The following is a 27,478-nucleotide window of genomic DNA, read 5'->3' as shown; positions in this document are numbered from 1 at the left end:
CCATGGTTGCACACCCCCACTTTGGAGACCACTGCTTGGGAGCATGTGTGGCTTTTGTCTTGTGTCCTTCCTCTCCTGAGTTTTGTCATGTATCTTGAGAGCTGGCAAGGAGCCATTCACAGGCACAGTTTGCAACCTCAGTGTCACTTTCTGAGCATATGAGTCAACGTTTTAAGTCTGCTCTGTGACCTGGTGTCTGCAGAGCTAATTGGATTTTGGCTGAGTGGATTTGTTTCAGGGGATAGTTTATTTGTGAAAATAATTTCTTTTTCTCAGGAGGAAGGGTAAGGGGCGGGAGGGATTGAGCTATCTGAACATTCAATTGAATTTAGCGAATAATGTTCTCTTTTCCTTCCCCTTCTCCCATGGAACAGGGAAAAAAAATCAGAAACAATCACTAAATCAGGAAATATTGTTGTGCTTGACCTGCAATATTGGTCTGACCCGCAGAGGTATGGCACTGTTAGCCAAGTGCTGGACTGACCCGGGGAGAGCAATGCTGATAATGCACTGCATCCATATCCCCACCATCACATTAGAGCCATTGAATACAATATAGCACAATTTGAGAACAGAAAATAAATGGACTGCATAAAGTCTTTCACCAAATCATATAAGGGGACATATCTGAGAAGGGTTCTATGCTCAGCTTATTTGGCTAATAGTCGCATTACTGTTTCAAATGCATTTCTTCCTTCAAAATAGAATCCTAGGGCTCAGAGAAGAGAGCTGTAGTGCCTCCAGTTAATTTTCCAAGCAGGTGAATCTGTGTCATTCCCAGTGCAGTGCCTCACTGCAATGCCCTTAATAGGGCTATTTGGTCCCCAGTGAGGAAAGCTCTTTTTTTCCAACTATGGAAGAAATAACATCAAAACCATGCTTTGTACAGTCACTATTGAGGAGCAAATCCAGTTTTTCTTTTTTCAATGTGAAGAAGTGCCCAGGGATGAGATGAGAAGTGGCTTCTCCTTTTGTGCTCCTGCATCCGCATCCACTTCTGGCTGTAGAATCTACTTTGTACACAGAGACTGGGGATGTAGGTCAGGAACGCTTGCGCCTTCCATGGCTGACCAGTTCTGTACTTATTTCTCTTGTCAGTTCATTCCCCACTCTTCCTAGCCACCCTTCACAGAGCCTGGGCAGATAACCTTTGAGTAATAATCTGAAATTCAAATACAAAGAATTGACTACTGAACTGCCCTAATATTTGAGAAAGGTTTTAAATTAAAATAGGTTTTTCTGTGTGCTGTTATTGGCCTGGCAGCTGTGTGTGTATGCTAAGTGTACTGAGAAAGGTAATATTAACAGAATGAAAAGGTCAAAGTTTTATAAAAATCCTTTAAAAAGTAAATAGGCTTGCCAAACTGAATTCTTCACAGGTAGACGGAGGTTAAGGACTGAGAACATGTGGGTCTTTGACAGGTCAAGTTGTGCATCTGTAAATGCCCTCCAGAAATACAAACACCAGGTAAGTGTGGAGAAGTACAGTGGTTGTGGCCAGCCAGATTCAGCTCCAGCTGTACCTACAGGCAAGCAAGCCAAAGCTCAACAGCTCCCGAGAGAGATATCTGAGGGCACTGTGCAGCATGGAGACAGTACACCTGTGTCATGCCAGGTACCCCAGGAACAATGGAGGAGATGCACGTGGTAGTCATTAGAGGCATCATGAACTGGACAACACAACTGATTTAATTAGACTTATTTCTGGCTGAGCTTAGAGGTACAGCATAGCCCCAACGTGCATGGCGTGACATATTGGGCATGCTAGAGTGAGGCAGTGGGTGGCAGGCTGAGAATGCATCCTGCATGGGGGAGCACACATGACAGTCACAGAATCTGCCAAGTTGGAAGGGGCTTACGAGGATCAAGTCCAACTCCTGGCTCTGCACAGCACCATCCCCAAGAGTCACACCATGTGCCCCAGAGTATACCAGCACTGCGTGAACTCTGTCAGTGACCACTTCTCAAGGGAGCCTGTTCCAGTGGCCAACCACCCTCTGGGTCTTTCTCTAGTACCCAACCTAAACTTCCCCTGGCACAACTTCAGGCTGTTGTCTCGGGTCTTGTCCTGGGAAGGGTCTGCAATTGCACTTGCCTCTCCCTTGAGCCCACTGCTCTTGTGGCAGAGCATTTTCCTTCCTGTGAGGTTGACTGCAAAGAGTGAGGTAGCTCTGGCTAACACAGTGTCCCACTTCCCCTTATTGTTCCTTCTGTACAGTCTCACAGCCTTTCTCAAGGGCATCTTTGTTGTGACAAATTGCACATTTTGGAAAGTGCCTTGGTATGGCCCTGAGCACAGTGGGGAGAGCCAGCTCCATGCTGCCTCACTGGGCTATTGTGAACTCCCCCACTGTCATTTTCTATTACTTCGCCACTGGTGAGTGCATGTCCCCATGGCTTGTGGGGTTTTCTCCCCCACCACTTTACTACAGCCTAAGTGACTTCTTTTGGTGCTTTTTCAAAGACCCCACATCCACACAGCCCAAGCCAGGTGATTGGCAGCCAGGCACTGCCCACATGCCCTGAGGTGAGGTGCTAGCCAATATTAGCAGGTGAAAAAACAGTTTAATTGAGGCTGTGTAGGCAGGTGGACCTGAGCCTTGGTGAAGTCCTGGTTGGGCAGTTTGTGTGCAGCTGGATATTTGGGCCAAGGTCTCAGTGCACTCCCTGACTCCCTGAAGAGCAGAAGAGATGGAATGGGAAGGCACATAACAGGAGGAGATATATAGCCTTAGTTTTTGTTGCAATTTGAGGTTGCACTGTTAACGCACATTTGTTTCCAACCACAAGAGTGGTTGCAAAATGGTGGAGTCTACATGATCCCTTTCCTAACTCTCAGAGATGTTTTATGAGGTTTATTCCATTACTGTTCAATCCTCACAGGAAAGGGGTAAAAAGAGGAGAATTTATGTCATCACTGACTGTTAGTGTCACAGTGTTAATTAAAAGCAAACAACTCAAATGGCAGATCTTGGACAAAAATAAGTTTAAACATTTTTTCTATAGTTTACAGGAGGAAATAAGTCCTTTAGGCATGCCTACTGACATTTGTGCCTTTTCACCATATCTCATGTTGCTTTAAAACCTTCTGTTCACCTCCTGCTTTTCAGGACATTGTCCTCCTGTTAAGGAGGTATGTCAGCTCTGACAGAAATATGTCAGTTCAAGACCCTCTGTCCCTTAAACCTTTCAAGAGATTACTGGAAGGAGAGTTAAACTGATCTGCCAGCTAGACCTGAAGAGAGCCCACTGCCAGGCAGCTGGACTGCACTTCCTGGCTGTGCAGGAGCTCCTCTGGGGATATGAGTGGCAGTGTGATACCCTGGCACCATGATGCCATTTGCATCATCAGGTTACTTGCAGGTGTAAGACAGTGAAAAGGGAAAATAAAGAAAAGTATTAGTAATGGCTGTGAAAATTGAAATTTTATTATCTGTTCACTGTATACAAAACACCATTCTGCATAGTGATAACTCATTTGTTGTACAGTTGACAGTGCACATCAACAAACAAGTGTTCAGAGGTATCCACTAAATGGCAAGGGCAGTGGTGGCAGTGGCAGCACACTGGGGTGCTGTGCCCGCTGCGCACTGTAGGATGAAGTACCTCACAAGCACTTGATATGCCACTAATATAAATGGGCTAACAAGCATCTACCCAGGAGCCAAATTAGGAAAGAAGATGGAGAGAGCAGAACTAATGTATCTGATATACAATTGCCAGAACAATTAAGTTTTACAGAGGTGTCTGAGAGGATCCATTTTTTTTTTAAACACTTCAAATTTTAAAACTATCAAAATTTAATGATAAATAACAGAATCTCACAAATCTTTTGGGGCAAAATGCTCCACATTTATTTACATATTAAATGTGTTTAATACAGTTGTAATGGACATAGTGTATAGTAACATCTGACAGCAGCAAGACTTTTAAGGAACCCAACAATTACTACTATTTATCATGCAGCTATCTATATATACACAATTTGTTTTAAAAAAAAGTACAAAAATTTTCTTGTAGGGTTACATACAAGGTATAAAATGCAAAAACAAACTGAAAATATACTCTCACAGAGAACTCTATGTGAAAGGGACAGTATGGTACCTTTTTGTACTTGTGCAAGCAAAACTAGCTGGACAGGAGTTTGCAATGTCTGGCCAAGCTCTGCAGGGCCTGTGCTAAAGCTGCAAGCTCCAGTCCCCCTCCTGGCTGGGGCTGGCTCCTTCCCAGTTGTGGCTGTGTGTGACACTGAGCACCAGAATGTTTGGCATGATCATGTGGAGCTGGCAAATCCCAAACCCTGTAGCAAGAGTCAACTATTTCCTTTCAATAACCAGCAAGGAAAATACATAATGCTGTGCACTCACTTCTATATGTTTAATAAATTACATGACAAAAAAAAAAATCGTCATTATAAACCTATTCCTCTAATTACATCTTATTTCTTAAATTCAGAGCAGCCCAGCCCTTTTGTAACAATTTGAGCTTTGATCACAAGCACCATATGACCTAAAAAAATTGCTTCATGATTCTCAGAGTTGTGCATTTATACTCTTCAAAAGTACTTTACCACCCCAGGGGTTCTGCACCTGTTCTGGTGTTGCCACCTAAAAACCAGCGTTTCATTTTACACATGCAGTGGTACTTTTATTTTTTTTTATATATATAATATACTTTGTAAGTAAAAGTTTAAAAGCTTCCTTAGACATTTGGAAGCCTAAGTTCTTCAGAATTTAAAATCTCCCCTTAGCTTGCTTCCTCTCTCCTCTCCCCTCCTAGCACCTCCTCCTATGCACTTCCATTAGCTGAACTTTCTTTCAGAAGCATTCAAAAACCAAATAGTTTAGGAGACCCTAAGGAACTGCCCCAGCATTAAGAACTCTGTTTTAAAGAAATTTACTACAAAAGAACAGAAACAAAACAGAAAAAACCAAACACTTTTTCCACTAGATACTGATACAAACACATAACAAAAGAGTATAAAAATTATTAGTTTAAATATATACAAACTCTTTTAAACTCAAATACTGCTTCAAAGGTTCTGAGGGTATAGACAATGAGGTGAAGGGGACACTTTTATGCAGAATATATTGCAACAGCCTGAACAGTACTGTTAACACTATTATATCTTGAACTTTCTGTAGCAAAAATGTCATTAGTATTCCAATGTGGAGCGAGATTTCTGCATCCCAAACAATCTGATCACTTGTCAGCTGAACTCATTCTTTTGGACTTGATGAAGGCCATGCCATGTGTTCTCATGTGAGTGTTTAAGGCCGCTTCAGTTTCAAAAGTCTTTGCGCACACTTTGCATCTTCTGTCCGATGCCGCGCTGTCAGACAAGTCATCCTCGTGATTGGGTTTGTTTTCTTGCTGATTATCCTCCCCAGACCCATTCTGTTTTGATACTGGCTGAGGCTCCTTCAGCTTATGTACAATGAAGAGGTGTCTGGAAAGGGACACGTGAGATGTGTAGCAAAGTCCACATTCCCTGCATTGGTATGAAGAGCCATCGGATTTATGCTGAGGAATGTGTTCATGAAACTGGAGAAGATTTTCTGTTGTAAAGCCACAAACTGCACACTTATGAACTTTAAAAACATTTATCTTCAGCTTCTTTAATGGCTGAGTGATTGCACCTCGTGGAGGCCTGAACTCCATTATGGGTTCTTCCAATTTACGCTTTGGACTAGGAACCTAACAAAAGGACAGAAATCATGTAAGCATAAAAAAAATATTCATAACTATTTGTGACTTGCTAATGTCAGAACATTTCCCTTGGCAGATTCTAGAACAACTCTGATAAATAATCCTTTTGGGTCTCATGTTCATAGAAGATGAGACATTTATGGCATCAAAGTACCTGTATGTATTTAAAGATCCTGAATATATACCCACAAAAAAAAATCATTCTCAGTGACTGAATGAGTGTTCTAAGTGATTACCTTTGTGTCTTCTTTTACTTCCCTTTCTTCCACATTGGTAGATTCAGTCATTTCTTTCACATCCGGGTCTTTAATTCCGTGCATCAACTGAATATGTTTTTCCAACATCAATCTCTTGGTAAAAGTACGTCTTGAATCTGGGCAGTGCCTGCAGACACACACACATACAAACACACACAAACATTCAAGTGTCATGCTTAACAAGTTACTTAACAAGTGCCTTGTGTAGAGTGGCTGTGTATTTGAGAGACTCCTGAAAACCAGGTTTCCCAAAGTGGAACTGCAAACGCTCTCAGCTCAGCCAAGTTTTGGATTGTAGACTTTACATACTGCACTCTCAGGAGACTGACACGTTTCTATAGGTAGGACAAATTGATCTGGCTTGTCCTGAGCATCTGAATGAACGGGACACTGGCTATTACACAGTTAAGGAAAGATATTCAACTAACAATGGTTTTTGTATTCAATTTCTAAATAAAAACAGAACTTACGAGCACGTATAAACCTTCCTAATGCCTTTGTGCTTGATACGATTGTGCCGACATAAACTGTGGGATGAACTGAAAGATTTGTCACACTGCCGACAAGGATGTTTCTTCATTTGCTTTAAAAAAAAGAAGAGAAATACTTTCATTAAAAAAGCTCAGTAAAAGTGGTGCATGTGTTGAACCTTTTGATAAATAGGAAAGAAACATCACTTACCTGTTTTTGGTACTATATTTCATGTCCACCCCCCCTTCAACAACACTGCACAAGTCAGAGCTGGACCTCTTTCAAAGCAGTGTGGCCCCCATGAGCTACACACACACACACACACCTGTCCCAGCTGTAAACTGATGTCACGGACAGTGGGTGAAGAGAATCTCTTCCACCAAAGAAACAGGGAAGATCAAAGGACTATTTCTGGATCAATAAAGACAGCAGGACGAGGGGATTGCTTTCCCTTCCCACCACCAAACCGTGTCCTCAGCCTCTAACTAGGAGCTCCTCAGCCATATACAAGGAGCGGTGAAGAGCACAGAAGAAGGACCAAACCTGAACCTCACAGACACTGACACACTAACAGGGTTCGGGAAAGTCACGACAAAATGAGCGGTATGATCTGATGCCAACTTGATGGCCATCTGTTTGGGAAATTCTGTGGGGTTGATGTAGCTGGTGAAGTGGAAGGAAAAAGTACAGGAAGAAACTGAGAAGGGCTGGAGCAGTCACACACCATAGCTGTGTGGCAGTGAGCAGAGGCATCAAGCCTGCGGTCAGAAAAGCAGTAGGAGAATGATGCTCAGCAGTACCTGGGGGCACTATGTGGGGTAGCCAGCTGTGACTGCCCAACCCCCCCACCCCCCCCCCCCCCAGCTTGTTCTAAATTCCTTGGGGAGACTCGAGATAGAGACCCAAACAGGATTTTGGATGCATTAGTTTTTGCAATGGCAGCCAAACCAAAAGGAACTGAAAAATTAATTCTGTAATTAAGTGCAGCATGATCTGTTATACAGCATCTTATCTTGACAGGAAGAGGATGATCAATGAGCAAGCTGGAGTTGGTAATTCGTACTTAGAAAACATCTGCCCTTTCACAGAAACACACCTGTACACATGGCCGAGGAGCTCAGCATATGCCTGCCTGGTAGAAGGCAGACACACACGATCCAGTTTCAGACAGGAGTTGTACAACCCTCCCCTGTCTGGGCTGGTAGCTTTTTTTTTTTTGCAGTAGCACTCTTAAGATCAGGCAGAGAGTCACAGCAAGGTGGCTACAAAATTTCCTACCCTACAGCTGGCTCCCTTCCTGCAGGATCCTCAGGAAAGGATCAGAAAATGTGAATCTGTCTGTCTGTGTAGACAGTTCCAAATACGGGCTGGAACCTTATCTGTCCAAAGAGGATATACATGGCAATACCTCTCCTATGAACACCTCTGCATAATCCAGCCTGGGATCAGCTAGGGGTTACAGCTCTTTCACTCTGGTCCTGCAAAAGCAGAAATTAGAAGTCTGAAACTAGTATTTTCATATACCTTGCATGAAAATGGATTTTGTGAATAGCACATGAATTGCTTAATTACAGTTTTAAACAATCATTCTGAAAGGATAATTTTAGAGCATTTAACCAACACCTATCATTCTTAAGAAAATCAGACTGTAAATTAGTTCCTCTATTTATTAGAGCTGTATCACGTACTTGTTTATCTTATGCTCATTTCTATTCTCTCTGTAGTAAAAGTTTAGTTTTTCAACATAGTCTTTTTGACAGCTAAAAATTACTAAAAATTTTGACAGGTTGGGAAAGAATGTAGCATCTGATCTGTACTCCCCATTTCTGACAGACATGGACATGTATTTCCATTCATTTTAGTATCTATGTGCCTCCTGCATTGTTGAAGAAACTGCTTGAATGGGGATACAAACCAGCACCTGAATGGAAGCAATGAAAGAGCCCTTCAGGCCCGGATTTGAGTGCAACAATTATGTAATACTTCATAATAAGGGCTGTTCTTGAGGTAACATTGCACATAAACATCAGAGAGAGAAAGACACAGATTTAAAGCTAATATTTAGAAAGCATTATTGATATGTTACTAACCTTCTTTTACATGCCTTTGGCTACTCTGCTGTGGATGGAATCGGACTGAATATCGCTCTCTAGTTCACTCTGAAGTGACAGTTTCATTGGGAGGTTGTGCTGCTTTGTTTTTAAGAATTGCATAAATGTACAATGCATTCAGTCTTAAATGCATTTCTGATTGCCAGTAAAAGCTCTGCTGAGTTAAAATTTGGGCAGCAGGAAGCTGAAGGAATGGGGTGGGAGTTACTGGAGGCAATGATGCTGGGGTGCTATTTGCTTGAAGTTGTCCTAAGAAAATTGAAGATGACACTCAGTAGTCCAGCATTTTCAGCTTTTCCATAAAATGTTTATAAACAGAATAAAATCATTTGCAGAACAGCTTTAGAGATAATAACTGTAATAGAAATCTCTGGAAATGTGCAATCATTTATTACAGCACATTATTATCCTGAAAACTATGGATTTTCACTCAGTGTGGTTCTCCTCCACTTAGACAAATCGGCCTATTATTCCTGCTCTTTTGCTGTACTGCAGCACAGTACATCAGTTTAGCTCCCTGCTTCCCAGCTGAGGAAAAGAGTCAGAGCATTGCCACCAGCACACAGCAAAGGTGAAGACTGGCTGGGCAGGTGGCTGCCACAGCTAAGCAGGGTCACTAATGCCTTCCTGACTGCCAGTCTTTCTAATTTCATTTAACTGGAAATACTGTTGAACGCAGGGAGAACAACAAACGGTCTCTCTGCTGACATGAGGATGCAACATTCCCATATTTCACTTTCAAGCCATTTTAAGTAAGATATCTCAAATTCAGCTGCTTTGAGTACAAAATTCAACTTGTTAACTCAGCTGAACTTTCAAGTATAAGATTAGAGCAACAGCTCAACTGCGGAATGTGTCTGCCTTTAAATGAAACACCAGTTGGCACTCACTGGACCAGTAAAACATGACTGAGTCTCCACTCCCTGAGGCTATCAGGCACTGAGAACAGAATAGAATCAAATTGTTTAAGTTGGAAAAGATCTTTAAGATTGGGTCCAACTGTTACCCCAGCACTGCCACATTCCCTATACCACTGTAAAGGAAGGGAACTGAGAAGGCACAAAGAAGAAGTAAGAACCTGGAACAGATTAGATGGCTTGGATGAAGTACAGCAGTATCTCTCACTGAATGAACAAGCCTACAATTGATTTTCTCAGTAGAATGATGCAGAAACTGAAAAAAACTAAGCAGCCAAAGCACAAAAGATGAAATAGATGGAAGAACAGTGAATAATAATGCTGGGACTTAAAGGAATTATTTGCAAAAACACAAATGGAATTTAGAAACAAACAATTCACCTTTCAGGTTTAATTCACCTTTTCATAATTGAACATATTCCTTTACCTTTCCATGTTCTTTCCTCATGTGGGAGATGTAAACATCTCTCTGAGTGAAGAGCCTGTCACACTCCCAACATGTCCATCCAGGACTAGCGACTTTTTTAGGTTCTGCTTTCTTTATGGGAGAAGGAGACTTCTTCTCCAACTTTTCTGTTCCGTTGACAGATCTGGTGTCCTCCTTGTTGTGACTGGCTGAATTTTGAGTTGTGGGTTTAGTACTGAGAGGCAGATTTATCCCCAGGTTTGGTGGCCCCTCAACACTTTTCAAAGTTCCATGCATAGACTACAATAAGAGAGAGAGAAAAAAAGGCACAAAACTGACAAAGACATACACAGCTGTACACAACCAAAAGCCTTCAGCTACTTCTTTGGCATATTATCATCATCACATCACTCTCGTAAAGAAACGGGGTTAAGTAAATGCAAGATTTAGCACAACCCAACAATAACAGACACCCTATGTAGGTATTTTCACAAAAAAATAAAGAGACTTACTTTGGAGGTTAAGTTTAAGTTGCAGTTTAACAGGGAGGAAAAAAGGGTTCAAGCAGTACTTTATGTTAAGTTTAATTTCTCGCTTTACTTACCTGACATGTGAGTTGAACATCTCCATTCCAGACTATGTGACTGGAGTTTTACAAGAAGGAAAGGCTTTTTTACTGACCAAATGTTGGCTTGGAATATTGGTAAATAAGATAAGGCAACTCTGGAAACATTACATGGCTATGTAATTTAGGATATATTAACATTTTATGTTGAGGCTGAGGTTAAGCCCTGCCTTACTCTCCAGTCAGGTTATGAGCATGCTCATTTAGGACTACCTTGTTAGCAGTCCTTAGAATCCATGGTGTGCAGGGCTGACAGGGCCCCAGATGAGAGGGGTCTGACCAGCTATTCTCCAGCCCCTGAAGCTCCTGGGTGGGAAGTCTTCCTCAGGGAGTTAAGTCTGCACTTTAAGTCAGTGGTCAGTAAAAAGGGAAGAACTCCTCCTTCCCCCATTTCCAAACCAGTTTAGTGTGCTGGTGTGACACCTGAGCCTTCCAACAACATGATTTGTTCAGGAAGGACTGGGGGGTCGTCACCTGTGTGTCCAAGTTCCCGGCGTGGATGTGGACACAGCAAGAATGAGGAGGGTTGTGGGCCAGCAGGGATGACTGCAGCCCAGAGCTAATCCACTGCTAAACAGGGACCCACAGTTGAATTCTCATGTCTGGAAGACTTTTCCTTTACCAGGATAGTGTTCTGATCCTCTCACCTACTGACCCTTACTATAATCCTCTTGGATGATATATTTAACCAGCCCAAATGGAATTATTTTTCCTTCAGATAAAACCTATTCAATCCATTCTTGATTCTGGGAATATAGGAGTATTAATGTGATACTCCAGCAACAAGTCCTTTTGCAAATACTTTGGCTCTTGGGACAGTGCAAAGTGCAGCGTGTGTAGTAAAGGAGGAGGCTGGCTTTAGTATCCCCACAGGGGAGCAGGAAACGAGGCTCCTGTACTCTCAGGCAACTGAAGCTGACCTGGAGATTCCATTCCAGCCTAACCTGTAAGCAGGTAAAATGTTAGTGCTCAACTTTCCAAATGTCCTGTAAATACAATACTTGAAATTTCACTTCTTATTTGAAACTACACCAAGAGCATTAAAGCACAGCATGGAGTCCCAGTGCTGGCTAAACAGGGAGCGTGACACCTCTGGGCCAGGCCAGGCCAGGGCAGTCCTTCACCATCTGCTCTCACTGGCTGCTGGAGATTTTCTTGTAGCAAGTCATTACAGGAAAATAAGACATACATTTTGCCATCAAGAAATACTGACATCTGCAGGAATTATTCTGGGTTATTTTCTGTAGCTTTAAATAATCTCCTCCTGAGCTTCCTTCTGTCCCTTTCTGTCCTACTTTCACCCAGGTCTGTCCCTGTCTTGATGGTTTATGTCTAGACACACCAAACCATTACTTTCTGTGCAGCTCAGCTCTGCCTCTGTCTGGCACTAGTACTCTCCCTGAGTCCTTTTGTGCTGTTATCCTCTCCCCAGACCCTCTTCTGCTTTTATCTACAAGCTGTTACTGATTTTTTTCAGTCCCCCTGAACTGCATTCCAATTTACACTGCTTTGCTCCACTCCAGTCCCTACTGCTATACACACATCTTAAATGCAAAACCAGCAATACTGCACATGTATTCTCTAATCCCTAATTTTAGTTTCAAAAATGCCTGAATCACTTATAGTGAATCATGCTAAAACCCCACTGGTTGAAAGTCCAAATACTGGCATGGAACTCTAAAGCCAAAGAAGTTAAGTAGTGCCCAAGTAACTGAACATGGCTTTAAAATGTGAGATGCTGAGCACCCTGATTTCTGTAAAGACAGCTTCTGGCCCTAACTGCAGTCAGATCAAGTTCCTGAAATTGTTGTCTTCAGGTCTTACAGAAGTACTTATGAGCAGATATAAAAGTACTTTTCCAGTAATATCTGAGTCAGGAAATACTAAGTACAGAAACAAGACATACACTGCAGTACACAGAATTTGCCTATATAGAAAAAAAACCCCCAACCATCTGAGTAGATCAAAGGAAACAGAAAACAGAGTTTTGCATTGTTGCGTGAGAGGAGCATCTAAGATATCTTGAAGTAAACATGCAGGTTCAGAAACAAAGGAAAAATCCAGTCCTTGTATTTCTGAACTTCTTGGCTCGGCCCTTCCCTCATCTCCTCATCTACTTGGAGTTTTTTTCGAAGCACACATGTTCAAGTTCATATGTGAATACACACAGAAAACCTCTACATCTAGCAACATACTGCTTCCTGGTGAATTCTGAACATTAAAGGTTTGATTTTGTGATGGACTCAGCATTCTCAGCTCCTAAAAACTGTAATAATACTTAGAATACTGTATATAAAACTCATTTTGTTAGGATCAGACTGGCTGAGAAATTCCCAGTATAACAAAATCAACATTATTACAGAAAAACCCGGTTGAGTCATCACCGATATGCTGAAGACCAGACAAAATATAACATTTTGACATTTGAGAACAATATTCACAGATTACCCTCTCAGAATTATTAACATCTCTCTCAGCACTCTTCTTGTTATTCTGTGCCTTTTCACATTATGTTCTCACAGCATATATTGCATGACAAACGGTATCATGAAGGAAACAAGAGAAGATGCCTACACACCTTGATATGATCCATCATAAGCTGTTTCTGTGCATATAGAAGAGAACAGTCTGGACACTTGAAAACAGACACCTTCTGGTTTTCAATGTGCTGATCAAAGTGGCGATAGAGCAAAGGTTGTAGAGTAAACACAGTGTCACACATAGAGCATTTATATATTATTCTAAAAACAGAAGTATAATAAACAATGTCAGTCATGTTGATGATCTATTTGCAAGAATCATGATGTTTTTTCTCATCACAGATAAGATATGTCAGATAAGATCTGACATGTTTACGCAATCATTTCACACTGCCTGGAAAAAATTAAACTAATTCAAAACATACTCCAATTTCAAAATATGGGAGCAGTAGAAGAAACAGAAAAATAGAAAAAAATAATTTTAAGAGTGCAACAACAGCATGTATCCGTTACATATACAACAGCAACATCTGCTCAGGATACTACGACAGTTCAACACCTTCAGTTTCTGAACTCACATTGTAGCTAAATGATAATATCCCCGCTCCAGGTTACAAACGCAGTATATTTTAAGGGAGTGACTCATTCAATCATAGTTACTAACATACTTCAAGATAAATACACTTTTGGCAATGTTCATGACTTTGAGGCTCCTGAATGCCAAACCTAGACTGTTAATGCCCTGAAGCTCCAACAGCACAGGATGGGATTTCCCTGCTCTGCTATTCCAAGCCTTGATGAATCTGTCATAGGAATGTAGAGACACCTCCAAACGCTTCCTCTCTTGGAGCACATGTGACTTTTAGGTCCCTCAGCCTCCTGGCCTTACAGCAGTTTTCTAACCACAGATCATCAGATGAGAGAGAAATCGAAACCATCTAATCTGTAGTGCTGCAGAGAGACTTTAGCTAAAATAAAAGTAACCCAGCCACAGGTGTTCAGTACAGCAACAGGCACTTCCTATCTTTAAGAGTAACTTCCACTAAAAAAAACCAACCCTCAAATCCCCCTCCTGCTGAAGTGCTAAATCTTCTCATTAGCCACATAAATGTTCCCAGTCCTTTCTATATCCCTCTAAGTAATTATCAGTGATGGTGCATTGCTCCAAAGCTCTACGGATCACTCTGCACTGTGTTTTGAGATGACAAGAACATGGACATTCCATGTTCAAGCTGTCCTGTAATTCCAAATGAAAAACAATACGCTTCTCTTCATATTAACTGGGAAAGGCTTTGTTTTTTTGGTATCAAGTGGTCCCAGTTTCTCACATATGCCAAGATAAATGTATTATTTACACAGCATCCTCTGATGACCAATGTACTATTGTCCTGCTTTCTCTGGTGAACCCTTCACTGCAGCTCTGTAGTGAATCTGCTGCAAAAAAATTCAATGTCTTTCTGAATTTATTTGATATAAAACCTGTAACTCTCCAAAAAGACCATGAGCTGAATCTCTGTAACTTCTATGGCAGCTGAAGTACTTTACCTTCACAGAAGCAGAACTATCTGGGGTAAAGATCCAAACTTCAGACAAGTCGCTGGGCAGACTGTACTCACTTAAATTCATACCAACACACCTCACAGTATGAGTTATAACTATACACAAATGGAGTATTTCCTTCAGACACAGCAAAAACATGATTTTCAATCCTTAACAACATACATGCAACCATGTATGCTGGTTTTGTTTTTTTTTAAATTTAATTGAACTAGTCAGTGTTTAACATGCAACTGCCTAAAATGCTGTTCAAAGCTTAAAGACAGTTGGCTTCCACAGGATGTCATTTACAGGGATGCTGGAATAAGTCAGGCAGTTCATCCCATCCCATCCTGTCCTGTCCCACTGCCAGGTTGGTTACGCAGCACTGCTCCTGCCCCACAGTACACACCAAAGCAGGTGCATGGCCTTTTCACTCCCCAAAAATCTGTTTAACAAATTCATATATAATCTTGGAATAAATACAGGTATTATCTCACAGGAAAAATACTTTCAGTCACATAAAAGACATTTAGCATTTGGAAAGTTTGTGCACCAGAGGATAGTATTCCTCCTTCCCAAATTTTTTTCTCTAGAAAAAGGAACTTGTGGGATAATACACTTTTTACCGATAGTACCATAAATTTCCATAATTTGGCTGGATAAACAAGAATTTCACCAGTATTCAAAAAGAGATCAGCCATGAAAAATATCTTAGTGCCATTCCTAGACACTGTTTACTGAAAAAACAGAAAACCAAAGCTTAGAGTATGTTGTTACAGGAGAGATCTTCTCAAAGTTGAAAGACAAGACAGCTATCCATTTCTCTATATTAAAATAATCTCATTTCATCCCACTGAGAATCCCTGCATATAGAAGTCATTTTTCAAATAGTTTAGTGCATCTGTTCTGCAGCAACTGTTTGTAATGTGATTGTAAATCACACAGTTCCAAGTAAATGGCAGAGGCAGGCTGCCAGATTCCCCAGGAGCCCAATTCCTGTAAACAGAGGAGTGTGACTTGCTCCAGAGTCCCTCAGCAGCCACGGGGCCAGAGGTCCTGGCAATGCTGAAGCCATGGCTTCACGTGACTGTGCCACACACCTGGGCTCAGGAATGAGGCTGGCAGGCTTGCAGTGGGTGCCAGTCACGCAGCCTGGGTGCTCCATGTCGCAGCACAGATAACTCAAATGTGAATGAATTGCTTCAAATACAACCTGTCAGCTCTGCTCCGAACTAGGCAAGCCAAGAACTCTGACCACTGTGAGGGCTGGAAAAATCCTACCGGTCACTCTGCATGGATTTAAGGCAGCATCGTGATTAAAACTGGCAAATTTAAAGGAAACACCACTTCTTAAGAGGAGTGCTCAGCTATGGATTCTGTGACTTATTACAGTAGCACCTAATAAAATTTCATTTCTTTTTTTTTTTAAATCAAAGTAAATGCATAAAGCAATACAATTATAAGTGCATCTATATGGAAAGAAAACTAATGCTAAATACTTAATTCATGAACCTGATCACAAACAATTTGGCAGATCTAACCAGAGTTCAGTTTTCATATGTGTAGTATCTTATACAAACAGTGATCTTAATCTTTTAGATTTCTCTAATGAGAACTGTGGGAACCTGAAAAAACATTTTCAACACTGGTATCTCACAGCTTCTGACTGATACCATACTGAATTAAAACAATGTATCATTTCCCACTAGGCAGAAATGCCTTCATTTGGTATCAAACATGGCAAGTTTGTTGCCATTTTGCTTTGATGGAGGTGTAAACAAAGGTAAAAAATCTCTTGTTCAGATGTTAGAAGAAATAGTGAGAAACTGAACTCTTAGGAACGCTGGTTATTACATCACACGATCCCTTCTACGTTCTTGAGCCAGCAAATTGTTACCATGCTGGTGCTCTGTGCATGCCCCAGAGAAAACATGGAGCTCAATCCCTAACTGCTCTGAACAGAGCATCCGTAGCAGTGAGGAAGAGGCAGATGGAGGACAAGGGGTGCTCAGAGAGGCTCAGACCCAAAGGCTAGAGGAGTCTGCACACACAGCAGCACCTGCTGCCTTCAGCAGAGCTCACCAGTGTCCAACAGCTTTAAAAAAAGACCCTGAAGCTGAGCCCAGCCTGTGCCCTGTGTCACCACCTTCAGCAAACTACCACCTTTATGGCCAACTTTCCTAGCTACAGAACGAAACCACTTCTGCTTTAAGCCAGAAAGAGATTACCTATTGGAAAAAAGCTTTTATAAACAGATAAAATCACTTTTTTTCAACTTTTCAACCACATTATGAAAATCACCACATAAGCACTGATGAGTGTTAGCAACTCTTTTTGGAATCACATTATTTTAATTCACAGTAAAAAAGTAAACAAGCTGAACAGATTAAAACATCAGAACGAGCAACACTCTGACTACCTGTCCAAATAATTGGCGTAATTACATTTTGCACTCACACTCTTGTAGCATGCAATGCTTAAAGACCTGCTAGTGAATTCAGAGAAATGTCACCTTTGCCCAATGAACTGCCAGCTGAAAAATCATGAAAGCACTAGGGAAATCCCATATTACCAGCAGGCTGACAAACTGGTGGATGTCAGAGGTGACTTTTACGACTGCAAGCACAGGACAGAATGCAATTTCATGGGTCATTCAAATGCAGGCAAGTGCAGTAGAAGATGAATTTTGCTTACTTTGGTTCGCCTATCTTGATACCCGGGTGTTGTGTGTAGGCATGGGAGTGCGTGCTGGGAGCAGATTTAAATGCCATGGGACAGATAGGACACTTGTAAAAGACTTCACAGTGACAACCTTGAATATGAGACTTGAGTGCCGCCACGTCAGAGTACACAACATTGCAGTGCACGCAGCTGCGGAGAGAGCGGAGGAGAGTCAGTGCAGCCCTGCCCCAAGCAGTGCTGGACAAAATCAACATGGATTTTCAAGCAGAGGGAAGAGAGAAACACACATTGATAACAACTGGATAAAACTACATTACTTTGTCAATTTAAACAACCCCGTAAGAATCAACATAACCAGTGATTTGTGGATCACAAAGTCAGGGGGAAGAAATTTCACACATTCTCATTTGAAAATCTAAGAGATGTAAGGTCAGAACATGTTTTTATGTTATTACAATACAACAGATAGAAAGGTGGATAAATACTCTATTGATTGCACAAAAAAAGCTTAAATCTTCTGCAAATTTGGAAGGCGATCTGCCAGAACGCATTTTCATCACATGCAGGGTATTGTTTAAAGTACACCACAGGAATTTAGAAACTACCACCAAATGGAAAACCAGTAAGGAAAATATTTTCACCATTTCTGTTGTTTAGATTTAATTAAGATATACTGGTAATGATTTTCTGTACATGTAATCAAATCAGCACTTGGATTGAAACTCAGGAAAACGAAACCAAATCCCTACTATCAGATCAATATATCATATGGAAATTCAGAAAATATTTTTCAAAAACATACTTCTGCTGTGTCGAAAATTAGTGACCTTTCTGCATCTACTCTAAAATGAAATAATTAAAAAATCGAATTAATATTAGAACATAAGAATTTTTATATACACAACGGTCCCCTTTAATGCCCTACATTTCAGGTACCTAATGCTCCCAAATCAGTCCAAGAAGACAGTGCAATCAGCAATTGCCTGTCAAATGAGACAATTTCTTATTGATCAATATTTTGCATTAAGACTTTTACAAACTTTTTAAATGTAGAAGATCTCCACCCTTCCAGAATTTTAATTTTAGCATCTATCATGGCAGTATGATTGTTGTCATATAAATAGCCACCAGGATGGAGACGTGCAGGGCCCGCGCCAGGGCGATGATGTGGATGTGGTCACTCTCTTTGCACATTTAAATTTTTTAATAGTTTTAGTGCCCTGATGATAGCAATAAAGCAGGAAATACAGTTCTACACTGCATTCAAGGATCCCTTTTTATTTTTAAAATTTATCATCCTTGAATTTTATGAAGTGTCATCCTTTCTTTTTCTGGGCATTTAATTTATACTCTTAATAATATTCATTGAGTTTATACCCATCTAATCTCTGCTTCTCAATGCATTCTCTAAAGCAGATCATTCTGGTCTTTTTTGGGTCTGTTAAGATCTTCTGTGCTCATACAGAGCAGAGCACATCTTCACAGCTATATACAGTGTGACACAGTAACACATCTGCTCCTGAGCTGTTCCTCCAGAGGACCAGGTGGCATTTTCACCTTCCCATGACACCCTTTATTCTTTAGTGATGCCACATAACAACTGATCCTCAGCATCCACCATTGTATATTACACAGTTCCTAAGGACCAAGCCTTCCTCTCTGTTCTGGGACTGTTCTAATAACCTCTTGCTTTCACCTTGGCAGGATGCACTGAAACTTCAGGCTGAAGCTTTCAGCTGATTCAGTGCTAGATAACTAGCCTAAATAACTGGAATCAAAGGGAACTTCTTGGCAGAGGCCCTTTGGAAAGGCAACACAGGGTCTGCTGCTCAGGTAAAAGCACCACAGTTCTAAGTAGAGGCTGAGGAGTGTAAGGAGGGAGACAGTAACATTCCCAGAGATCCTTTTGCTTGCCTGGGTGACTTTGGTTTAGTCTCACCACATCAAGAAATTCTGACTCGGTGTGACATGAGATGTTTATGAAACATCTTGAAAAGTTTAGTGACCCCCAGTGAAGGGGATGAAGAGCTGGTGTTACTGGGGCAGGCCAGGAGTCCCTAGAAGTGATTCTGTGTACAAACCCAAGACATACATTAGAGGGAAGAGCAATGGAGTGCAGGAAGCAGATGGAAGAAATGCAGGACAAGACAGACTACTGCTTGAGAGAAAAGGGTAAAAGAAAAGAGCCCAAAGAAATGAAAAGATCTTGAAGTTGTGTCAGGCCATGGATTTGAGCTGAAAACAGAGGCTTGATGCAGTAAAAATGCTTTTTTCCCTTAGGGGAAGATTGCACAGCCATCCTGGAAAATGAACTGTGGCGCCTTAAGGGTGGAAGGAGCTACCTGCTCAAAGATGTAGAATGGCTTTTTTGCAGGCAGACAGCGTGAAGTGGACGTGTTTTTGGAGTGCTAAGCAAAGCTCGGGCTAAGGGTGGCTCTTCTGATCTCTTGCCGTGTGCCTGCCATTTAGTGCAAGGAAAATTCTAACAGAAAACATTTTTTCAAGTCTTTCAAAATGAAACATTTCTATGAAATGCCTCTGCTCCCCATTTTCTCAGTGAGTTGCCATTACAGGGAAACATAAAAGTCAAAGGGAAACTAAAGAGAAACAAAGGAGAACCAAAAGATCAGGCTGCTTGAGAAAGGCAGCTTCCAAGTGATGTAATGCCAAGGATTCTTGACTTGCCATAGAAAAGAGAACAACCAGACAGGTGCAGTATGCCCATCAACATCTCAACCATACATTCTGGAAGTACTGAAAATGACTGTTCTACCAGAGAGAACAATCTGAAATTCAGTGTTCTGAAAAAATTAAAGATTTTTTTTTTTTTAATGAAATTAAGACAATGCATCTGAATTCTCTAGACTTTTATAAACTGTTGAGTCCTGAATCTGTGTGATACTAGCTAATATTCTGATTTAATCATATACAAAAGTGGATGCCCAGAAAAAAACAGAATCCTAATGTATTTATTCCAAAATTTTAGTACTAATAGTACTGTTTCCATGACAATCTTAAACCCATGAAGCTGGTATTGTCCAAACAATGCTTATGAAAACGGAAAATCACTTTTAAAACCATAAATTATACATAAATTGACAACAAAAGGAATCATTATACTGACCGAAACCCAACTCTTCGGGTATAATGCAGGCAGTTCTTAGTGACATGGGTCTGGAAGTGGACAGATCTGCAGATTGCTCCACATTCAGGACACGTGTATGGAGATTTATGCTGATGAATTCTCTGGTGTGATGCAAAACTGCACTGGTTAGGAAGCAGCATCTGGCAGATATTGCATGTCTTCTAAATGATAAACCAGAATAGATGAGACAAAAGGTTTGGTTCAGCTCTACATAAAGTCTTGTGTCAAACACTGCAATATAGCAAATAAAGGTTAAATGTCATAACTCAGATGGGACCCAAAGCAGTAGGCAAGTACAAACACAAGCCCTGCTGACAGAGCTGGCAGGTGCTGGTAGCCAGACTGACTGGCATTCTGGGCCACAAAGCTCCTTCATACACCACTGACCACAAGAGACACGCATGGGTTTACAGAAATATTACTCAGGTGCCTTCCCAGATTACCTTAATAGTGCAAGGGGCCTACATACAACTCCAAAATCAAATTATCACTATTGTCTCTTATGGCTTGGGACTTGTGAACCTCACCAGTGACTTGCAAAGATTTAAAATCAAACCCAAGACTCCTTCATGACACCAGTATTTTTTTTTAACACGTATTTGTATATTTTTAGGAATGTTCTAAGAGTCTGGCATATGTAGTGATGTGTATACTCTGCAAGAATATTGATCAAAAAAAGACCTTCAGAGCTGCATTATAAATTATTTACTAACATATGCATGAAGACATCCTGAAATAAATGCTTTGGGAGCACTGTGGCCTAGCGTGGTTGAGCACAGTCTTTGTACAACGAGAGTTCTCCAATGTCCTGACACAGCAAGATGGCAAAATGCAAACCATTGCATATACAGCATGTTAAGCAAAGAAAACCTGTCATCACTGCAATGCAGATTCCACTGGCACTCCTGTCAGCCCACTACAGTACAGTTCAGCATGGGCAGATGCACTGCTGTCCTGCAAGGCTCTGCCTGAGTTCAGCTATCTACAGGGATTTCAAACTGGCACCTGCTCAGAGCCTCTGGGACACAGTAAGGCTGTATTGAGACACACAGAAATACTCACTTTGAAATGCCAAATACTTGGCCTTAATTGACCAAACAGTGGCCAGAAGTGGGGGACTCACAGCCTCAGGCTGACCAGAACCGTTTTGGGTTGTTAACTTTGTTGTAAGCTCAGCTAAAGGCAAAACCCTACAACTAGCCACAAGCACCACATTTACTGGGCTCAGTACCATTCCCCAAATCTCTCCTTGGCTGTTCCTGTATTAACAAGCTGTAATACAATACTGGTGGATCTGTAGCATCATTTGATTATGTAAGAAAACAGCAAACCAGAACTTCTTATTCCAGTAATAGAAACATTTGGTGGTTTCATAGTCCTTCCAAAGCCTTTGGCTTGCAGGACTTCTGAAGGAAACCGGGATGTGATACACAGAAGAGCCACACAACATTCCAGCTCAGTGATCTTCCTGATTTTGCAGCAAGCTGCCAGACTCATTTGCTGACCCAACATGCCAATAATGCTCTTAGCTAAGGCCCCTGCTCTGCTATTTCATTGAGTACAGAAAATGTTTAATTTTAATTGATTACAGTAGAACAAGAAGCATCTACTGCAAAATTCTGACATTCAGCACATTTGCTTACCATTTTATTTTGGGCTTAAGGTGGCATTAACTTCCAGTCTCTCATTCCAACCCACACCAAAATAAAACACAGTTTGTGAAAATCATCACCTGCCTGCATTTAAAGTCAAAGTTTCAGAAAAAAAAAAGGGTTAGAAGGAAAAATGGTGGAGGTGGAAAATAAAGATACACACATACGCTGAGTATGAAGGGAAATGAGCTATGCAGTTTCCATGGGAGCTATATACTCCTATCTATAACTAAGAGAAATATTAACATTCATTAGCCCAGATTTGCTACCTTTTCCCCCCAGCAAGTAGATGAGGGTTTCATTCAGCCAGAAAACCTGTCAGTGAGTCAGGGTTAATATTCCTTTAACAGGAATATTAATGGCAATAAAAAATTAGAAAAAGGTAACAACTTTATAGGGAATGTATTTTCATTGCTGAGATTACCATTGCTTATTTTAAGCAAAACATTCTGCCTTCATAACAGGAATATAAAAGCAGCTACTTACTCATTGGAAACACCAAACTATACATTTTCCATTTCAGGAGCAATTAGAAGGGGTACTAGAAAGAATAGTAAACTACAAATAACCTTTTTCCTATTACTTGTTTGCAAAATCTAAGTGTTTCTTTTTATTCTTTCTTTCTTTCTTCCGAAGAAAAAAATAACAAACTCATCTAACTTTCCTGTCTTCTTCCCCCCACAATACTGGCAGTTTTACAGCAAAAAGCCAGTGCCAAGCACTAAGAAGGAAAATAAGTCAGAATATTTCTCATCCAAGAAATCTTGGATGACTTCTTCTGATTTCTCAAGAGGTAACATCTAATGAAAAAGTAGCAACATATTAGTAATAAATGCCTATACAGAGTCTTTCTCCAGGAAACACTACCCCTACAGGATGCAACCAAACACAATGTAAAAAACAGCGGCTGCTTGACATATGAAAAAGACTATGAAAAATGTTTAATTAATATTTAAAAGGATATTTCAACAAAGAACATTTAAAACTACATTTATTAAGTGTTCTTTTCAAATGGAAGAACATTAAAATAGCGCTTCTTTTCACTCAGTGTTTTGTGGAATTTTTTTAAACCTGCAGTTCTTAAGCAGAGCAAGTTTCCATGAGGACACACAAACACCCTGACAGGCAGCAGGCAATGCCAGCTGATCCTGCAGCTCTAGGGGCTTCCCTCCTTGAATAGCAGTACCTGGGAACCCACACTTCTCTCTCCACCTCCCTGCAGCTGCATTTTGACATTCTGTGAACATTGCAACTGCTTTCCTTTAGTAAATGACCAGGATAAACAGTACTTAAAGGACATGTATGGAGAGCAAACTCAGCAGCAACAGGGAAAAAGCACCAGACAGAGGGAGAAAGGGAAGGGCAAAAGGTTTAGTTTACTTGGCCATAAAGACAAAAATCCTCACACCCCCAAAGTGAGAACATAATTTTATCTTTGTTCTCTTTTTTCATTTCTATTTTAGCCTCATCCTCCCAACCTATTCTCAGTCTCTCACCCAACTGTTTTGTCTTGGCGCTTCTTACTTGCTTGATTTTCCAGTACCAAAACCAATAGGTTTTTGCAAGGACAACTGGATCTTAGAAGGAATGTTACCTAATGGGCTTATTATGGGAAAAATCCTATCTACAGTCAATAAGCACCACCAAATCAGTTAGCTAAAAACCTTCAGTATTAAGCAACTCGAGCTGGTGCAGAATATACTCATGGTCAGCTATTAGATCCTGTTCAGCACTGCAGCAACATCTATGGATAGACATGTTCTGCTGGAGGAAACTCCCTTAGGTAGGCACACTTGTACTATCTTACAAAGAGAAATTCACTTGCATGGCATTCCACTTGGAATCCAGGCTATTTCATTCTAACTCTGCTAGCCAGTTAAAGGGAGGAGCTAAGGCAGAGCCACATAATCAAGGTTATTTCCACGTGCAAATCTCTTTACATTACTACCTGTAGTGGTAGGTGCAGTGGAGCTGCTTCATGGTACAGAATAGGTCCTACATGTAGTGAATATATCCTAACAGGAACCTGCCTGTGCTCCTGGGACAAGAGCATTTTTTCCTGTCTGCAGGATTTAAAAATTTTTAGCTTGTCCACTGTTGTGTGATTCCCAGGAAGACTCCTAGGGCATTCCTGTCTTGAGCATGCTTGCAGGTTTTCACCTTCCCCTGCAGCAAGAAGCTGGAGAACCAAGCTCACCTGAATGCTTTGAAACACACCAGAATCCCTTTTAATTGGCACACCCCAACAGAGATCCAACCATATCATTTAATTAACCACCTTCACTCTGACAGGATTATAAAATACATCGCACACTGATTAATATTAAGTTTTATTGAATGACGTATTTCTTTCAGGTCAGGCCGCATACATTAGTAAAGAATTTTCAAATGGTTTTTAAGTTGAACTCATTAGCATTTGTAAGAGAAAAAGAAACCCAACCAACTAAACCAATAGTCACACAGAAGGGAAGACGTGCAAGTGAGAACAGCACTTTGCACTTTCTGAGGAAGAGCTGAGGCAAACAGCAGGCATTTCTGTCAGTAGTCAGTGTGCCATTTGTCATTGCCTGAGTCCCTCCCTGCACATGAGGGGAATGCCTCGCTCACTTAGGGCACTTGGTGAAAACTCTAAAACCTGAAGACCAATCGAGAATGAATCACTTGGAGCTATCATTCAGGTTGAATAGACGGGCTGTTAATGAGGGTGCCAATTAAGTGGATTCCACAGGCTAGTCAAATTCCAAAGCACAGAAAGAAGCATTAACATACTATTAGTAAAACCCATTATTATTTTCTGTATTATAATGTTCAGCTGTAAGAAATCTAATGTTAAATTTTATCAAAAATATACAGTGTCAATTTCAGACTTCAGGGGCCTAAAAAGATTCTAGGAAAAAGTCTTATTTAAGAAGTGTTGACATTCACTATGTAAGTGCTTGCAAGACTTTTTATGGTTTTTGTTTATCATTTTAATCACAGAGGTTCAGATAATTAACAGCTAAATGAAAGTAAAAACATATCCAAAGTCTCCTAGGCTTATAGATGAAACATTGGAATGTAAACATAGGATACTCTACTTGTCCACTTGTGTCTGCAGCCTGCTGGAAATGAGTTGCAAGAGATGTCTCATCTTGGAAAACTTCATTGCACTCCAAACACTTTAGACTATGTCTACAGAGTTTCGATGGATCTTCATCTAGCGGCATTGCTGGAATGACAGGAGAGCTCGCAGGGGCCGAGATCACTGTCCCAGTTAAGCCAGTCTGGATCTTTGTTACGGAGTGCGTGCCAGCTCCCCCTGGGCTCTGGAGCACGGCCGCAGTGGTATTGCTGGAAGGAGATGCTATCATTTGATCTGCTGGGACTGGTTTTAGGATCAGGTGGGAACACTGCATCACGACGCCTTTCTCCTTGTGCCCACGAGCGTGGGACAGGAGACTACATTTATTGTAGAAAACTAAATTCTTTGTACAATGATTACAAGTCACTTCAATTCGCACACTCCTCCTGTCATAATGCTGGGTCAGGCTCTTCTCGAGAGCAAACGAGTCGCCACACTCTAAACACTTGTAACCTCGTGTTGGTAGCGTGATTCCGGCATTGGCAGGGGGGCTAAGGTTTGGGATGTAAACTGGTACAGGATTGACACTGCTCAGCACCTTATTGAATGCTTCCACTACAGAGCTCTGTAGAGATGACACCACCTGCACTCGAGACACTTTTTTTGAAGGCTGGGAGGCAGCTGCAGTAATTATTGCCTGCTTGATTTGCTGCTGGGGTTTTGTTAGCACTTGGCGCAGTTCAGTGGTGGTTTGAGCACCCTGAGGCAAAAGGTTAAGGTTGGCAAGATGGACTGTCTTTGGCACAAGTTTGGCACTGGCAAGGCTCGATGCTGGCACCACAACTGTCTGCTGCTGGATGGCATTGGCAGCTTTGATAATGGCACTGCTGGCGCTCTGCACGGACGCAGCAGAGATGACAGTGGCTTTCACTGTGGTGTTGTTAGCCAGCTTCAGATTGATCACTTGGGAACCTGCTGTTTTCACTGCCGAAACAGGCAGGAAGGCAGTAGCCACGGGTTTGATAGTGACCTGCTTGGGAGCAAGTTCTGCAGATCCAACTGCATTGCTGACAACTGAGGACTGCAGAGGAGCTCTGGGAGGAGAGGAGAGAACAGCAGCTGAAGTTGGTGAGGACAGGAGAGATGTCATGGAGGTTACCATGGAAGCACTCTGTTCTGCTTTTTTACCAGGGTCCAAATCGACTTCTGGTAAAACTCTAGTAACAGTTCTCTTGATCTCCCCAGAAGAAGTCTTGATGGTTTTTATGCGAACCTTAGGAATTGCTGGTGTCGACCCTGCGGGAGAAGATGGAGACCCTTTGCTACTGTTCTCACTTGAGACGCTTCTGGGACTATCAGGCGGTTTGACAGACGGCTTCTTAGCACCATCAATGAGACTCTGAGACTCAGGAGATTTCTCAATAGCCCGGGGACTTTCACTCATGTCTTTTGGTAACGGAGAAGGCTCTCCTGAATTAGACTGTAAATCTTTACTGCTATCTGTAGCTGCCTTTTTAGCACTCAGGGCTGCAATTGCAGCAATGCAGGACGAAAGCTTTGCTGATGACTTTGCTTTGGACTGGGAAATGCTGGCAAGATTTGCATCACATTTTTCAGTACTCAGTTTTCCATCAAGTACCCTGTTCTCAAGAAGCTTCTCAGAATTGTCTTTTAGTAACTTGTCTTCTGTTTTTCGAGTTTTAAAAGGCTCATAGACACCTAAATTCATGGAGTTTGTTTCTGTCTCTCGTTTAGCAGTTTTATTTTTATCTATGCTACTTGAAACAGTGATTCCAGATTTAATTAAGTTCTCCCCTCCAAGTGCCTTTAGTTTGTCATACTCCTGCTGAGATAGAGATCCTGCCAAGACATTTGCTCTGAAATTTGCACGCATCTCCTCTTTATCTGGTGGGTCATCTACCTCAATTCTCTCATCATCATCAAATTCTTCTGCACTTGATATTGGGCTGAACTGGTTGAAAGCTGAATCCTTCAGTGTAGTCTCAGAAGCTGACCCATCATCTTTAAGTGATTTCCCTTCATCTTTGCTGTAACTCTCAAGAGCCGCTGATGTTAGGAAGCCATTGTGCAAGCTATTGCCTGTGGAATGGTGGCCATCCTTATCCAGACCTTCGGAAGAATCAATAGTACGCACATTTTTCACGATGACGCTCACCCCAACATCAGATGATGATGGGACATGGGAGTCTTCATCTGCGTGAGCATTCTGTTTTATGTGGCTTTCGTGGTCATCATGTCCAGATTCAATAGCTGCTTTGGGATCTACCATGTCTGGTATGTCAAAGGCTGCAAGAAGGTCATCAAAATCTGGGGTCTTCATATCCCCCATGGCCATGTATTTGATTGTTAGAAAATCTGTAAAATAAACAGAAAGTCGTCACTTTAAGCTCTAGTAGCACAGT

General features: G+C 41.4%; 1 protein-coding gene across 7 annotated transcripts in view; it reads right to left on the bottom strand.

The window, feature by feature from the left end:
- Positions 1 to 3,417: 3,417 nt before the first annotated feature.
- LOC131591485 (zinc finger protein 532) overlaps positions 3,418 to 27,478 on the bottom strand; it is a 33,616-nt gene continuing 9,555 nt past the window's right edge. For all 7 annotated transcript variants that reach the window (XM_058862234.1, XM_058862232.1, XM_058862238.1 and 4 more), the window contains 8 exons: positions 25,072 to 27,431; positions 20,322 to 20,503; positions 17,210 to 17,386; positions 13,075 to 13,237; positions 9,893 to 10,171; positions 6,437 to 6,549; positions 5,946 to 6,093; positions 3,418 to 5,697 (listed from right to left, as the gene is read on the bottom strand). In XM_058862234.1, coding sequence (XP_058718217.1) covers positions 5,203 to 5,697; positions 5,946 to 6,093; positions 6,437 to 6,549; positions 9,893 to 10,171; positions 13,075 to 13,237; positions 17,210 to 17,386; positions 20,322 to 20,503; positions 25,072 to 27,431 — 3,917 coding nt within the window. In that variant the 3' untranslated portion in view covers positions 3,418 to 5,202. The remainder of the gene's footprint in view (positions 5,698 to 5,945; positions 6,094 to 6,436; positions 6,550 to 9,892; positions 10,172 to 13,074; positions 13,238 to 17,209; positions 17,387 to 20,321; positions 20,504 to 25,071; positions 27,432 to 27,478) is intronic.

This window comes from Poecile atricapillus, chromosome W (assembly GCF_030490865.1).
Source record: "Poecile atricapillus isolate bPoeAtr1 chromosome W, bPoeAtr1.hap1, whole genome shotgun sequence".
Taxonomy (NCBI): domain Eukaryota; kingdom Metazoa; phylum Chordata; class Aves; order Passeriformes; family Paridae; genus Poecile; species Poecile atricapillus.
Note: the sequence above shows the minus strand (reverse complement) of the source record. Positions and strands in the feature narration are given on the sequence as shown.